At 42.6% G+C, this 16,325-nt stretch overlaps 1 protein-coding gene across 2 annotated transcripts in view; it reads left to right on the top strand.

The window, feature by feature from the left end:
* grm8b (glutamate receptor, metabotropic 8b) overlaps nt 1-16,325 on the top strand; it is a 115,456-nt gene that overhangs the window by 2,680 nt on the left and 96,451 nt on the right. The window contains exons 1-2 of one of the 2 annotated variants that reach the window (XM_074633559.1): nt 564-680; nt 1,436-2,254. In XM_074633559.1, coding sequence (XP_074489660.1) covers nt 1,712-2,254 — 543 coding nt within the window. In that variant the 5' untranslated portion in view covers nt 564-680; nt 1,436-1,711. Of the gene's footprint in view, nt 1-563; nt 681-1,435; nt 2,255-16,325 lie in introns of those variants that run through there. The other variant, XM_074633557.1, reaches the window with a different exon arrangement.

The following is a 16,325-nucleotide window of genomic DNA, read 5'->3' as shown; positions in this document are numbered from 1 at the left end:
AGATATGTGAATGAAAATGGGTTCTATGGGTACCCACGAGTCTCCCCTTTACAGACATACCCACTTTATGATATTCACATGCAGTTTGGGGTAAGTCATAGTCAAGTCAGCACACTGACACACTGACAGCTGTTGTTGCCTGTTGGGCTGCAGTTTGCCTTGTTATGATTTGAACATAATTGTTTATGCTAAATGCAGTACCTGTGAGGGTTTCTGGACAATATTTGTCATAGTATTAAATACTTGACAAATCTCCCTTTAATGTATATTTTGAACAGATATATAAAAAAATATTTTGCGTTTATCACAATTAACTATGGACAATCATGCGAGTAATCTCAATTAAATATTTTAATCGACTGACAGCCCTAATTTATTATTTCTTTTACTGCAGCACTTCTGAAGAAGATTATGGGTTTAATAAATAACATTCAGACTTTTACTGCACATACATCTATCAAAAAAACTTAATACAAACTAAAATTCAAACAACTGTCTCCTAACTATGATCAACACTAGGAGTCCAAAACAATCAGATTTATTCCAGGTGGTGGACGCCCCTCCTGATCATAGACAGTTGGTCTGTTCCACTTCCTGCTTGTAGAGAATAAGAGGTCATTTCAACTCCTCATGTGTGTCTTGGTGGAGGACTCAAACATGGAGCCAGGAAACACTAAAAAGTAAAAAACAACCCTGATAGTTCCATCACAAATGTTTCATGTTTGTGTACACATTAAAAGAGGGGCGATAAAACATGAGACTCAAAATACTTTCAATAGAAATGAACCAAAGATTGTAGGGTGACCACATCCCAACCAACCAAATGTGGTTTTCACAAAAAACTCCTGAGAATCGCCTTCCACCAGCTTATATATATGTCTTTGTTGCAGCTGCTCTTCCTTTTCTTTGTGGTAGTTTCCATCATATTCCGCCTAAATCTGCATTACTTGTGACTTTGCGATGACTCGCAGTTTTCTCCGTTGGGCGTAGCGTAGCAAAGACGGTGAAATGTTAACCTGCACTTGACCCACGTGAGTACAGTTTGACAGCAAACAGCGCCGTGATGACAGCCTTCCCTGCTTTCTTCACAGCCTTTAGATAAAAGCCAGATTTAAAAAAAGTGTCTGTCCTGACATCGTTTCAATATGTGGGACATTGTCTCAAGACGTGGGACGTGGGACAAGGGATAAAAATGCTGTGCAGTCCCTCGTAAAGTGGGACACCTGGTCCCCCTAAAGTTTGGGTAGAAATGTCAAACATCTTAAGGTCTGTAAGAGAAAATAACCTTATGATACAATGGTTGTTCTGGTATGTGTGAATAAAGGTGTATAAAGCAGAAGGCTGAGACGGTAACCCTGCGGTGCACCTGTGCTCACATTCTCTGGTTTATTGATCGTGTATTGATTGTTTCCTCCTCCGTCTGATTCTCCAACAGGTTTCAGGAAGAATGTGAAACTGGAGCTGCTGAGACCCTGAAGCTCCGTCTCCTCGTCTGCAGACAGCTATGTCCGACACAGGAACCTGTACCGCAGGAAAACCTCAGGGCCAGTGTTCGTAGGTGGGACCGCCCGCCGTGGTTGACCCTGCCCTGGGTGACGGGGGACCCCATGGTCTGGCTCATCCCGTCCTCGCCACACCGCCGCAGCCACCTGCCCGTTGACTGTGCAATCACATCACTGCTCCCTTTCCCTGCAGCACGACTCACCGGAATATGGCGAGGGGTTCGAAGCCCCCGGGCGTCACCGGCCACTGCGTCCTCTCTCTGCTGATGCTTAAGAGCTGCTGGCTGCTAGGTTCCACCGCCCAGAAACCCGCCGTGTTAGCGGACTCCCAGCAGCCCCTGCAGGAGTTCGCCCACTCCATCCGGCTGGATGGTGACATCATCCTGGGCGGCTTGTTCCCCGTGCACGCTCGCGGCGAGAGAGGCGTCCCCTGCGGCGAGCTGAAGAAAGAGAAGGGCATCCATCGGCTGGAGGCCATGCTGTTCGCCATCGACCTCATCAACAAGGACCCGGAGTTGCTGCCCAACGTGACGCTCGGGGCGCGCATCCTGGACACATGTTCGCGCGACACCTACGCCCTGGAGCAGTCGCTCACCTTCGTCCAGGCGCTCATCGAGCGGGACAGCTCTGACGTCCGCTGCGCTAACGGAGACCCGCCCATCTTCGCCAAGCCGGATAAAGTGGTGGGCGTCATCGGGGCCTCGGCCAGCTCGGTGTCGATCATGGTGGCCAACATCCTACGACTGTTCAAGGTAGGAGAATGCTGTCATGTGATGTTTGAATCGATGTGCTTGCTGCTGTTGAGACTAAACTTTGGTCGACAAATGAGAAACTAACCGAGAAACCGCTGCAAAAATACTTTGTGGTTCTTTGTGTCTTTGTTGTTTCTCTTTTTCTACTCTTGTTGGACAAAATGAGTCCAAATGTTTCACATCTCTTAGCAGCTACAAACTGACTGTTGTCTGACCAGTGGGCTCCCTCTGGGTCTGAGAAGAGAAGGCAGTGCTGAAGTGCCTTAAACCTGCATTCTTTCTACCAGCCAGCAGGGGGCGACTCCTCTGGTTGCTAAAAGAAGTCTATGATAAAATGACCCTACTTCTCACTTGATTTATTACCGCAGTAAACATTGTAAACATGAGTTTATGGTCTCAAACGCTAGTTTCAAGTCCTGTGCAATACAGCATGATGTTCATTTAGTAAATTATGGTCCCATTTAGAGTCAAATAGACCATAAAGCAGGGGATACTTTAGGACGTGGCTACCTTGTGATTGACAGGTCGCTACCACAGCGTTGTCCGGTCTGGGAGTTGTCTGTGTTTTCGTCTTAGACCTTTAATCTTTTCACAGTGTGTTTTCAGTTCATGAAAGTTAATTATAACCTTTTTGGTTGCCTGAAAACGTCTTATTCAGCGTTCGGTTGTACTTAGCTCCACCCTCTTGTGTCACTTCTGGTCCCAAAAAGCCAAGATGGCGACGGCCAAAATGCCGAACTCGAGGCTTTAAAACGGCAGTCCACAAACCAATAGGGTGACGTCACGGTGACTACGTCCACTTCTTATATTTACAGTCTATGTGTCAGACAAACCTTTTCTAAAATGGACACATGGGAAGTTTGTTTTTTAAGGTCTAGAGAGAGAGAACCTGGAGGATGGAGCCGGTGTGGTGGTATGTCTGATTGTCTTCTCAAGGTGTCGTAACTAGCGGGGTGAAACGTGCAACTTGTGTGCTCTTCAGTAATATGAATGCAGTTTCAAGCTGAACAGGAAGAGAATCCTCACTCTGGGATTGTAGTTAACGTGCCTCAAAAACTCCATTTTCTAATCTCACCACGTCTTCATGACAACCTCCTTTACTTCTCCTGAAGCAGATGTGATGAAGAAACAGCAGCTTTAATCTAGAAAATACACATACAGGGTGTTTTATTAATGGGAGCGGACTGCTGATTGTTTTCACAGTCTGGATAAATCCTGTGTTGAGAGGATTAAAAAAAATCTGGAAGCGGCTTGAGTCAAACAGAAATAGGTTTTCTTTTGAAGTGACGCTCTGACAACTCCGGAGTGGACGCAAACTGTCTGTCTGCTGTCATTCGTAACCTTTCGTCAGTTAACTTGTTGCTCAGGAAAAGCTCTGTTTGAGTTACATTTGTTCATTTAAAAAGTGTCACTTAAAGTTTGGTCACAAGTGTCACAATGATACAAGTCTCAGTACTGGGAACCAGTGTGATAAACGGTATCAAACTCAGTGCCCATATAGCCATTTTCTAAGCTAGTCTAGCCGTCATAGGGACCATAAATGGAAATATTTTTCCCCTCCATGTCCCTTCTGGGCCTCCGTAGAAGTGACCTCACAAGTTCTGTTTTTTTATTAATGCCACAAACTTCTAAAATATGTTTGTCAGTACACAGTAGAGGTCTTTTACACCGTCAGTGACTACAAATCTTTTAACTGAACGAAACTATTTGAATCAGCAAAGTGATTTGTGATTTCCACCACAGACCTGAACTCGATGTGCATAAATTTCCTACATAAACCAATAAGACTAGGGCTGCACGGTTTTGAGAAAAATATCTAATTGCCATTATTTTGACTGATATTGCCATATGTTTTGCGTTATTAGAAGGAATGATAATTTTTACATCATTATTCTCATTTTCATGGAAAAACATATTAAAACGATTACGGTGTAATTTCTTTTTTTTGTGGGAGTCTGTACCAAACAAAGATGTTTTCTTCAGTCTGTAGCATATGATGTGTAGGCCAGGACATCTCTGCAGCACCACAATATTAAATTAAAAATGGTATTTTAACACTCATTTTGCCTTTAACAAATATTATGCCTCCTGCGATTTGAAAATTGCAGTAGGCTATATAGTGATTTCGATCAAATTTATTAATTGTGCAGCCCTAAATAAGACAGAATATAATTTGCACCTGGCCTGAATTTGGTCCTGGGTATAGTCTCCGTTAGCAGACTTCTACTGACCTCTACTTCATGTTAGAGTGACCGAATTAAGAAAATAATACAGTAAAAATACCAATTTGCTGTTGGTGCAAACTCAACACTTCCTCCATGTTTTCTTGAGAAACTCAGTATCACGTACAGAACCTTCAATACAACAGTCACCCCTCTGCTGCTCTGTTTTTAAACACAGTATATAGTAGAACCAGTCTCTAATAAAGTGAAGGAGGATATTATATTTGTGAAGAGAAAACAGTCTTTAGCGCCGTCATTGTTGGGGGGCAAAGACTTTTTCTTCCTCTATATGGTTTTAGTCAAGAGTCCTTTGTGGGTTTGACTTGTGGGAGGCCTGACTGGCAGCCGGAAAATGAAATAGAAATAAAACTCAAAGTGTCTCTCAGTGGTGGAGGAGACTCTTCATCAGCTTCATCCTCCCTCTGAGCTGGATGCAGCATAGATTTTCAGACGGATGTTTGTCGTTGACATAAAAAAAAAAAGTTGATCGCAGCTGTTGCCTCGACTTCTTTCGGCGCGTGCAGACACACTAACTGTGTCTGGAGGCGGCGTGTTGCCGCGCACGGCAGAAAACAAATTCCACTGCGTTAAATTAGTGATGAGCTGTATGATTCATGCGTATGTTTTAGAGCCTGGCCAGCTTAATGAGAACAGAAAAGGCCCAACAACATCACTTATCTAAAATTAGCTGGAGATGCCTCCGGGTGGGGGGAGGGGGGTTAGCCACGTTTTGCTGATGCAGAGGTTTCCTCACCCTGCTGCCGCTCACCAGCGCTGTCACAACCTTCAGCTGCAGCCGACAGTAAACAGGGACTGACTACACGAGTCGGCTTATAGTCGGTAAGGGTTAAGGTGCTGTGTTTGTATGTTTTGTGTTAATAGTTAAAGTACTTTCCTGTGTTATTTGTAGCCATTAGTATAGTAGGGTATCATTCAGGTCCCAGTCAGGATGCTCCTACATATTATTACCTCCGCCAAGGCCGAAGGCCTAGGAAGGAGGTTATGTTTTCTCCGAGTGCAATTTTAGTTATTATATATATTGGGTTTGGGGCTCCTCCCCCAAGAAAATTTGAAGGTTTTTGACTTAAAACTATGCTTAATTTTACATAATCGTGGACCATTATTATTACTATAGATAACTCCCCAAAAGCTTAAAGACAAAACTTGCTGTAGTTAAATAATAATTAGATTATTTACACATATCACAGCCTTCGTCTGAACATTTCATTCTTCTGAAAATGTCTGTAAAAATGCTGGCGTTGCGGCGCATAATGGCAGAGAAGACCCTGCCATTATGAATCTCCCAGAGAACCTGATATGGAGAAAGGGCAGAAAAGAGTACCGGCAGCTTGTGATGAGTGGTGGTGCACAAGAAATAGTCACTGTACGCAGTACACAGTAAAATGAAGAAGTGCTGGTATGTATACCGGTGAGTACCGGCCCACTTGGAGCACTGAGTACAAGTATCTCAAAATTGAATTTAAGTACAGTACTTGAGCAAATGTACTATTCCACTGCAGCATGTTTGTACATGAAAATAATCAAATAATGATGCAGCTGCTTATTTAATTCTCTCACGATTCTACAGTACTCATTAATCAATATTAAATATATTTATCAATGTCCCAATATCCCTGAGATGCCCCGGCTCTAAGAATAGATAAATCATCAGTTTCTGTCGTGTCTTGATTCAGTTTTGCTGTTAATAAAACTCTCTCTCTGAAGGTGTCAGAGGTGAGATCGTCCATCCGAAACTGAGATATTTCTCTCGGTGCATTTGCATAATATTTGCACATCCATTTCACACAGTACCACGCAGTCTGAGCCTGGCCTCGGTCTCCGGGAGGACGCTCTGCTGCGACAGGCGCTCACGCTGCTGCGCTATATTTCCATCTCTGCGTGGGAGAGACAGAAACCACAGCGTCTCTGTTTATGAGCTCGCGGCGGGCTCGGCCAAAAACACGAAATAAAAAATGAAAGAGGTGAGAAAATAACAGAGGGAGGAATGAAAACAGAGGGAACCTTCTCCCTGCATCGCTCCACATAAACTGTCAGAGGGAGGACGAGCAGGGAGCCTCCAGCAGAGCGACTGCCTCAAACCATAGAAGAAGAGAAGTATCGCTGTCAGTCCGTATCAAGAGGTGTTTCCAGTGGTGGAAGAAGTACTCAGATCTTTTACTGAAGTAAAAGTACTAATACCACACTAATACTCCACTACAAGTAAAAGTCCATACTGAAAAGTATTATTAAAATGTACTTAAAAGTATTGATGTGTCAGTAAAATGTTCCCTGTCGGTGTTTTACAATTATATCTGATGTTTCTGGATTAATATTACTGCTGCATTAATGTTGCATTTTAACTTCTTTGTTGGCTAGTTTAATCTACAGCAATGCATCATGGTCTATAAGATCATCATGTGTTTGTAGCGTCGCTGTCCTGTGAGAACCACGTATCTCTAAAAAGTCCGAAAAACAGATTTGTTTTCAGATTTGTGATGATTTTTCATTTTCCAGCTGATCCAAAAACATCACTAACTAGCGTTAGTGATTGTGACAGTGAATAAAGACCTACCCGGCTTCACAGGAACAGTTTTGCTCCTTAATTTTTTTGTCTTCTGTTTCGATCGCCAGGTGATGTGATGGTTCACTTTTACACTGTGATCTGTAGACTTTAGCGTTTAACCTGCTTTCGCTGCAGTTTGACATCCTGATCTATCCTCCAAACTTTTATTGTAGACCCTGCTGTCTGCTCTATTGTAGCTCTGACAGCTTGACGGAGTAGCAGCGGGGGGGCGGGGCTTAGCGAAGGGTCAATTCACAGCTGTGTGAGCAGGTTGGCCAATCAGATACTGGTGACAGTTCAGCTGCAGAGTGATTCCCAGTGATTCCCTTCATTCTTGAAAGACTTCCCAGTAAGAGGATGACGTATGAAGTAAAAAAGTTGAAGCATTTGTTACCTCCTGTGGCTCCGTACCATCCCAGTCACTGATTCTCTTGTTTCCCTGTTTTCTTTCTCTGATTTGACAGATTGAGGTGATGAAGATCAGCAGAAACCAAACGCACATTATTATCGTGTTTGATGATACAAAACGTTTCCAGGTTGAGAAAGAGAAATTGTTCTCTGTGAGTGCTTTAGTGTGAGTCTGAGAGAAAACTCCAGAAGTATTTCACACTAGTTTTCAGGCAGCTGGTCTTTGCACAGTCTGAAAGACGTGTGAATGTTGAGGCTGGTTTTCACTCTCTGAAGTGTTGCCTCCTAGAATCACACCAATCTGTGCAAACACAAGCAGCAGATGGTTCATATGAGGGAATAAACACATCATCTGTGGGACAAAAGAAAAGCAGAGGAGGTCAAAACCATGAGGCGCTTAATGTACATGTCAGGAAATACTGACTGCAGTCTCCTGCTGTTTTTAGTAGCTCTGATGGAGGCGTCCGTTTTTGACCTCTTTTTAAGCTTAAAGTGCAACACGTGCCTCATAAAGTGCTGTTGTACAGACAGAAGTAGTAGTTGAGGTACAGTAGCTGGGATGAACCAATCTGTGGAGTAAATTACTGCTTTTCTGGAGAATTGATGCATCAATGCTGGGCAAATTGGACCAGGTGTTTTGAAGTGTTATCCGGAAGCTTTGTAAATCAAGACGCTGTTCTCAAATGAGTTGAGACTCCAGTGACTTGAAACTTGAAGTGTCACCCAAGACTTGACTTGGACACGTCTCCAATTACTTGGGTCATGTCTTAATTACTTGGGATGGACGCTTGACGCCATTGACATGAGACTTCAAATTAAGTTTTACTTGACTTGGACTCGTTGTACAATTACTGAAAGGTACTTTTTTCGGAATTTTCAGATCCTTGTTGTTAAAGACACCGGTGGCTCGAGCATCCTGGGGATCTGCCAAAACAGTGATGTGACATCCATGAGACTAAGCGTGATTTCGTATCCAATAGGGAGAAAGCTAGCTCGGGGTCGGTTTTAATCCCCGAGCTGGCAGGACGAAGGTCCCTGCAGAATGCCCTCCCGATGTTGTCCCCCTGAAGTAGTGCACATTCCCATTTGGCCACGCAGGTTTCATTAGATAAACCTTTTTTTGCGTTGGACTCTGTGTTATGGTGGTTGCCGGCAGAGGTGTGGACTCGAGTCACATGATTTGGATTCAAGTCAGACTCGACAAAATATAAAAAGACTTGCAACTGGTTTTGGACTTCAACACCAATAAGTTGTGATTTCACTTGGACTTGAGCCTTTTGACTTGAAAGTACTTAACACCTTTCCACCAAGCCCAAAGATTAAAAAGTGTGTGCACGAAGGCGATCAACTTCCCAGTACTGGAGGTAACTCATACAGCGTCAGAGATGTTGGGTTGCTTTACTTTTTGAGAGATCCTTTATTAATTTGTTTGGGAAGAGGATTTACTCGTGGGGGGAAACACTGAACTGAACAAACTTTCATAAATTCTATCTTTCTGTTTATTGCTGAATCCCCAAAAAGTGGTGTTTTTTGTTATTCTTGGGACTTGCATTTGATTACCTAACACTTAATTCCCCAGATCCGCTTTGTATGAACCAATCTGACAGCATCCAATCAAATTGATTGAGAAAACCATAAAGAACTTTCAGTTACTGAGCGCCAGTTAGCGCCAGTGCAAAAACTTGAGACTTAATTGTGACTTGCAAAACAATGACTTGGTCCCATCTCTGGGTGCCGGTCGTTTGTTGATGTTAGCGGACTCCATTTCTCAGCTAACGTTAGCTAGTGTTGCACACTGTCGGCGCTGTAGGGGAGCTGAAGAGAGGCAAGGCGCACAAGCGATTAATACAAAGTGTTTCATACAATGGAAGTGACTAAGATGTGTCTCAAATGACCTGAGACTTGACTTAGACTTGTCTAGAATTGCTTGAGACATCCCTCTAGTGACTTTGAGATTTGTCTCAAATTACATAAAACTTGTCCCAGATGACCTGAGATTTGACTTGGACTTTTCTCAAATTGCTCAACTTTCTACCTGACTTCATGTTAAATCTGACCTGAAACTTGGAACATCTCTTTCTCGACCAAAGTGAAGGTGTGACATCACCATCCTGACCATGACCTAATCTTACCCGTCAACCAGTGGCAGGTGATGTCACAGCAGGTCCCACTGCCAATCACAAAGCGCCAATCAGACCTGTGTATCTCATTAACCGACAGTATGCCCTGAACATCTCAGTCTGAGCAGCAGCATCACGTCCAATCACCAACCTCATATCATATCAACCTCCTAAATGAATGTGGGGGTGAAACCGCACCACCTTCATTTTATGAATGAAGGCGTCCGCCGGCTGATCCGTCTCGATTACCTGATCGCTCCGTTGTTGGCCAACAAATGTAATTTCTCTCCGAGAGGATAAAAAAAAAAGATGGAGGAGAGGGTGGATAATGGAATTTAATCGAGGGGAATTTGCTCATTGTAGCGGCAATTCATTAGTGCGACTGATAATAACGACCTCGTTAAGCTGTCTGAAGCCATCGTTCTCATTGTGTTTTTTTTGTCCGCATTAATAAAGCTTTTTGTGCTTTATGTTCATTTTGATGGCCTCAATTTGTAATCTATCCAGATTTCAATAACCCACTCTCTTATTGAAAACTGTCAGACTATAACCAGACAGACGTTTGTGTGTGTGTGTGATACTTACAAACTGGCTCATCAGTGTATTGATCTGGAGAGTCCACAGTAATATTGTATTGTACTATATGTTATTGTATTGTATGAGTAACTCAGTAACACAATTTAATAAGTCTGTGAGAACATCATTTAAGCACAGAGTCTAAAAACATAAAATAAAATGCTAAAAATAAAACAATAAAACGCTGAAAACAGGCAAACACGGGGAAATGCTTCGTCTTGTAGAGTTCTTTCAAAAGTTCAGCATTTCAGGAAAAATTTGCTTTCTTTGGGAGAATGAGACGACACTTGATGTGGACTTGTCTCCAGTGACTTTAGACTGAATTCAGACCTGTTGTAAATGACTTGAGACTTGATTCAGGCCTGAATATCAATGACTTGAGACTTGATTTGGACTTGTCTTTAAACTCGTCTCAGACCTGTCTCAAATGACTTGAGATTGGACTTTGAATTCTCTCAAATGGCTCGAGACTTGAGATTTGACTTGGAATAGTGTCAAATGATGTGAAACTTGACTTGTTTCAAATGTTATGAGACTTGAGTTTGACTCGCCAAAAATGACTTACGATAGGCCTTGGAATAGTCTCAAATGAGAAACTTGACTGAGACTTGTCTTCAGTGAGTTGAAACTCTACTCTAACTCGTCTTAAATTACTTGAGGCTTGTCTCCAATGGCTTCAGACTTGACTGTGACTTGTCCCAAATGACCTGAAACTTGACTCAAACCTTCAAAGAACTTGAGAAAAAAATGTTTAAATGACTTGAGATTAGACTTGGAGCAGTGTCAGATGATGCAAAACTTGACTCAAACTTGTCTCCAGTGACATGAGACTTGACAACAACTCGCCTCTAATGATGTGAGATTTGACTATGAATAGTCTCAAATAAGACACTTGACTCAGACTTGTCTTCAGTGAGTTGAGACTTGACTCTGACTTGTCTCAAAATGACTTGAGACTTGTCTCAAAATGACTTGAGACTTGTTTTGAACTCATTGAGATTTGACTTGGAATAGTGTCCAATGATGTAAAACTTGACTCAAACTAGTCTCCAGTGACATGAGACATGTCACGAACATTAGACACAAATTATTAGATATTGACTTGTCTCAAATGACTTGTCGCCACTGACACGAGGTTTGACTTGGACTTGACCAAACAGACTTTATCATAACAGATCTGATTAAAGCTGAAATCATAGTGACCAGTTTATCAGCAGAAAATTGATCCACCACTTAAGTCATTGTTTTATAAGAATCTTGTGAACTGAGTATCTTTGACTTTTGGACTGTTGATGTTTTGGCTGTAATATATCTCGACCTTTTAAAGCCTCACAGTGAAAGCTTCCAGTTTCTTTCTGTATTGCAAATAAATAGGTTGTCGTTTTGCCACCAGATGGAGAAATCTGATCCATAAAAAAGCTCAGAGTGGAGCTCAGATAATAATCTGAAATTTCAGACCGCTGTGGATTGTGGAGTCAGCGTGACCGCTGCAGATCATCAGCAGCTAAGCGTCGATGAAAGTCAGAGGTCAGCTAGTTTCATTACCAACAGACTCCATTCATCACGGAGGAAAATGGGGATTCATATAATTGTATTACACATGCAAGAAACGAGGACATATTTTATTCAGGCGTGATGTTGAAACTTGACAGGAAATATTTGTGTGTCTCTTTTCAAAGATATTCCTCCATCATGTCTTTGTGGGGTGGACAAAATAAAAGAAACCCCTTACAACAGGGTTTTCTACACCTTTTTTATCAGGTGTTTCCTGAACTCAACATGTAGAGTCTGTTTGTTTCCCAAACCACCGACATAGCAGAAATGAATAGGACTGCGGGATTTTATTAATGGAAAATATTGATTTCTGATTGTCTGACAGGTGTTTCATATATGAAGGCTTTGATCCAAATCAAACTGTCAACATGTCTTCCAAAAATGAGTCATATGGCAGTTTGTTTTCTGACGGTTAAGGTTTGATTATAGGTTTAAACCCTCATTGACTTAGTTAAGGGTCGGAGAAACGATGGTTAGGAGATTATTTCATTGACGGAAATATATTCAGCAACTATTGTCATGATGGATTAATCATTCAAGTCATTTTTCAGGCAACAATTATGAGTATTATCTGCTTTTATTTGTCCTGTGTGAGAGGAATTGAATATCTTTGGATTTTGGTATGTTGGCCGGACAAAACGACATGTTTGATGGGCTTCAGTGAATTGTGATTTTAGAGTACTTTATGACATTTTATAGACCAAATGATTAATTGATAATAAAAATAATCGTGAGTTGCAGCCTTAGTGGTCATAGTTAAAAGAAGCTAATGTCTGTTATTAGGAGATGGAAGTGATCAGCTGTTTCTGGTGTCAAAGTCAGATGCATTGGGTGCTTTCCCTTCTGCTAATTATGCTTCCTCCTGTCCTCGCCACACGTTAATGTTAATAATGAACCATTTAACCAACATTAAGAATTTGGACCGGACTCAGAGGAGCGGTTTGTTACTTAAAGGAGAATAGCTGGTCGCCCTTAACATTGCTAGTTTCGGGGCTAACCGCCTTCACTTTAATCAGCAGGTGGTAAGACACAGGAACTTGGCTTGGGTCTTGAGGAGTTGTAGCATTTATTCACCGACAAATAAACAGTAGACACACTGCACTGCTACGTTCAAAGCCATAACATTACTGATATCTTGGTATTCATCGTCGTCACACGCACGCGGTCTGACGGACACTCGCTAACGTTGTGTCGGGGTGACAGAGTACGCCAGGCAGACACACAGCTGACAACCTCAGAGCTAAACTAAAATTATGCGGTGGAGACTTTTACTGGGAAAGTGGCTGCATGTGTCCACGACAATGCACGCAGCATCGTGGTTAACACATTAATGTCACTGTTAGCACTGTTAACTATGAGCTGTTGGCTCAGCCGTCAACAACCTCTGAAAGACAGAATAGCGTCCGGGTCCACCGGCAGGCCTTCGGATTGTTAAGGAGTTAACGGTGTCCTACAAAAAACTTTTTTTAACCCAGTTTTTATCAAGCTATTGAGACATCTTTTGACGTGACTTCCTCCTCTCTTCCACTTCTCTTCGTCTCTCTCACCCTCTTCGTCTTGTTAATTCCACAGGAGAATCTCCATGAACTCCTCCTTTTCCTCCTGTGGGAGTTGAACATGCTTTGTCTCATGTCCTTGTGAATGTCAAAGCTACTGCAGCTCATTCATCACCACCAACCGGCCGTCTCCCTTTAGGTCTGCTCTGTTTACAGTCGGTGGAGATGTTCGTACAGAGGGTTCTGTCAGTCACACTGAGCCTCCGTGCTGCAGAAGAAACAGATGGTAGAACGACATTCATAGTTTTCCAGAATCCCAGCCGTTCTAGCAATATGGCTGAGGGATGTTTCACGGTCTGTTGGTCGTTCCACCACTTTGTTCCAGACTGAAATATCTCGACAATTGTTTGACAGATTTCCATGAATTTATTCGGCAGACATTCAGCTCCCCAGAGGATGAATCCTAAAGAATTAATTTAAAAATATATATTATCCTAACAAAGTGAAATATTACACTTACAGTTAAACTGGAAGTGTTATTGATGTTAAAGAGCCGTCCGTCAATGTCTTATGAACGTTGTCGTCGTACCACATTGCATTGTGGGATATTTATGCCGCCGTAGTGTCCAGCGTTGCATACTGTAATATTTCACCATAAATAGTGTGCGATTTGCATACTATTGGATTCATACTATAGGTTTCAGACATACTAAAATATCTCACATACTGTGTTAGTGTACTAAATAGCATGTTAGCATGGAATTTCGAACGCAACCACTGACATCCGGTGACAGGAAGTAAACATGGACCCAAACTAGAGAGGCAAAGTCCCGCCCCTTCCGGTGGACCACCTTGGGACCTTATTTCGGAAAAAAATATGAACGGTCAACGCAGAGAAACAAAGACAACGTTTAATTTGTGCGTGGAACATAGCTAAGTCAGCTAGCTATCTAGTGTTGGTGACGTATATTGTGTGAGACGAGAGATGTAGTTCACTGAGCTGTTTCACACAAAACTAAATGATACTACGACAAACTGAGACTTTCTTGACTCGTAAAATTATGTTTTGAATAGACAAACATCATATGTGTGATTCATGGAGCTAATCAAACGGGATAAAAAAATATTTCTCTTGCCGTTGACTACCGTTCATATCTTTTCTGAAATAGTGTCCCATGGAGGTCCACCGGAAGGGGATGGACTTGGGCTCTTTAAATGTTTTTTTGAACATTACAGCATGTTCTAGAAACCCAAAATACAAGTACAAACCTGAAAATGAGCATAATGTGGGACCATAATGTTATTAGGTTGATAAATATGTACTTTATTAATGCAGGAAATTTAACTTTTTGTGCCCCCAACTGTTGATACCACAGATCGTTTGTTTATTTGCTTATTTTTAGCAGCATTATGGCTCTAGGGATGTTGATGTCTCGGTTGGTCCAGGGTGAAATTCTCAGATTTTTACTCATGAAACAACAACAACACCAGAAAAGACTTTGAATCACACTGAATATTTGAATATGACTCAGTATTTGACCTGAAGCATCTGCTGGAGCTGTTTCTGAAAACTCTGATAAGGAAAATAGAAATATTGAGCAGAAAGCATTAATCTGTCGTCACATTGTGTTCGTGTCTAACAGTTGTAGTCGGTACATTTCTGCTGCAGCAGTTTGGAGGTGAGATGCTTTGCTCAGAGGCTCCCAGGCAGCAGTGTAATGTGGTGGTGGTGGTGGTGGTTTGGTAGTCGTCCTCGCTGCTCCCTGATTTTCCAGGTCAGCCCGAGGCCCCCCTCTCGTCCTCTCTGACATGTTGTGAAGTGCGTCGGTGATGTGCGGCGTGTTGAGTCACAGCGTGAAGCGACGCTGACGAGCGCAGACGGTAACCTGACATTTATTGGGCTGCAGATGGAAATCGTTTTTTGCCTGAATGAGTCGGTCGGAGGAGGAGCTGTCGTCTCGGGAGGCTCGCTCATAAGTGGAGGAGCCATCTTCTTCTTCTTCTTTTTCTGTGTCTCTACACACTTCATGCTTCATTTGTGTTTCCTCCACACTTCCACATTCCCACACTCGTCTCTTCCTCTCTGCTGCTCGGCCGTCACGTCTCTGAGTGTGTCAGCAGCTTTTCATTCTGCACGCACGACTGCCATTTTTATTATCGTTCATCTGCTGAAAGAGGACAGAAGACAAGGAGGGGAGAGAGGAAAGGAGACAAGGAGAGGAAAGAGAGGAAAGAGAGGAAAGAAAACAAGATGAGAGAGAGGAAAGGAAAGGAAACAGGGGGAAAGGAGAGGAAAGAGAGGATGAAGAGAGAGGAAAGGAAAGAAGGTGAGGAGAGAGAAAAGGAAACAAGATGGGTAGAGAGGAATGAAACAGGGGGATAGGGGGGACAGAGAGTGTGAGGTGAGAGGAAAGGAAACAAGGTAAAGATAGAGAAAAGGAAACAATATGGGTAGAGAGGACAAGAAACAAGGAGAGGAGAGAGGAAGGGAAACAAGGAGAGGAAAGAGAGGAAAGAAAACAAGATGAGGAGAGAGGAAAGGAAAGGAAACAGGAGGAGAGGAGAGGAAAGAGAGGGTGAGGGGAGAGGAAAGGAAAGGAAACAAGGTGAGGATAGAGAAAAGGAAACAAGATGGGTAGAGAGGACAGGAAACAAGATGAGGAGAGAGGAAGGGAAAAGAAACAAGGGGGGGGGGGAGAAAAGGAAACAAGATGGGTAGAGAGGACAGGAAACAAGGAGAGGAGAGAGAAAAGGAAACAAGGAGAGGTGAGAGGAAAGGAAAAGAAACAAGGGGGGGTGAGAAAAGGAAACAAGATGGGTAGAGAGGACAGGAAACAAGATGAGGAGAGAGAAAAGGAAACAAGGAGAGGTGAGAGGAAAGGAAAAGAAACAAGGGGGGGGAGAAAAGGAAACAAGATGGGTAGAGAGGACAGGAAACAAGATGAGGAGAGAGAAAAGGAAACAAGGAGAGGTGAGAGGAAAGGAAAGAAAAAAAGGAGACGAGAGGGGAAAGGTAACAAGGTGAGGAGAGTGGAAAGAGAGGAAAGGAAACAAGTTTTTTTTTAATTACTACTTTATAATATTATGACTTAATTCTCGAAGTCTCAGATTTATTTCCTTTTCCTCAATGTG

Source organism: Sebastes fasciatus, chromosome 4, assembly GCF_043250625.1.
Source record: "Sebastes fasciatus isolate fSebFas1 chromosome 4, fSebFas1.pri, whole genome shotgun sequence".
NCBI classification, from domain to species: Eukaryota; Metazoa; Chordata; class Actinopteri; order Perciformes; family Sebastidae; genus Sebastes; species Sebastes fasciatus.
This window is presented reverse-complemented; position numbering and strand designations above follow the sequence as displayed.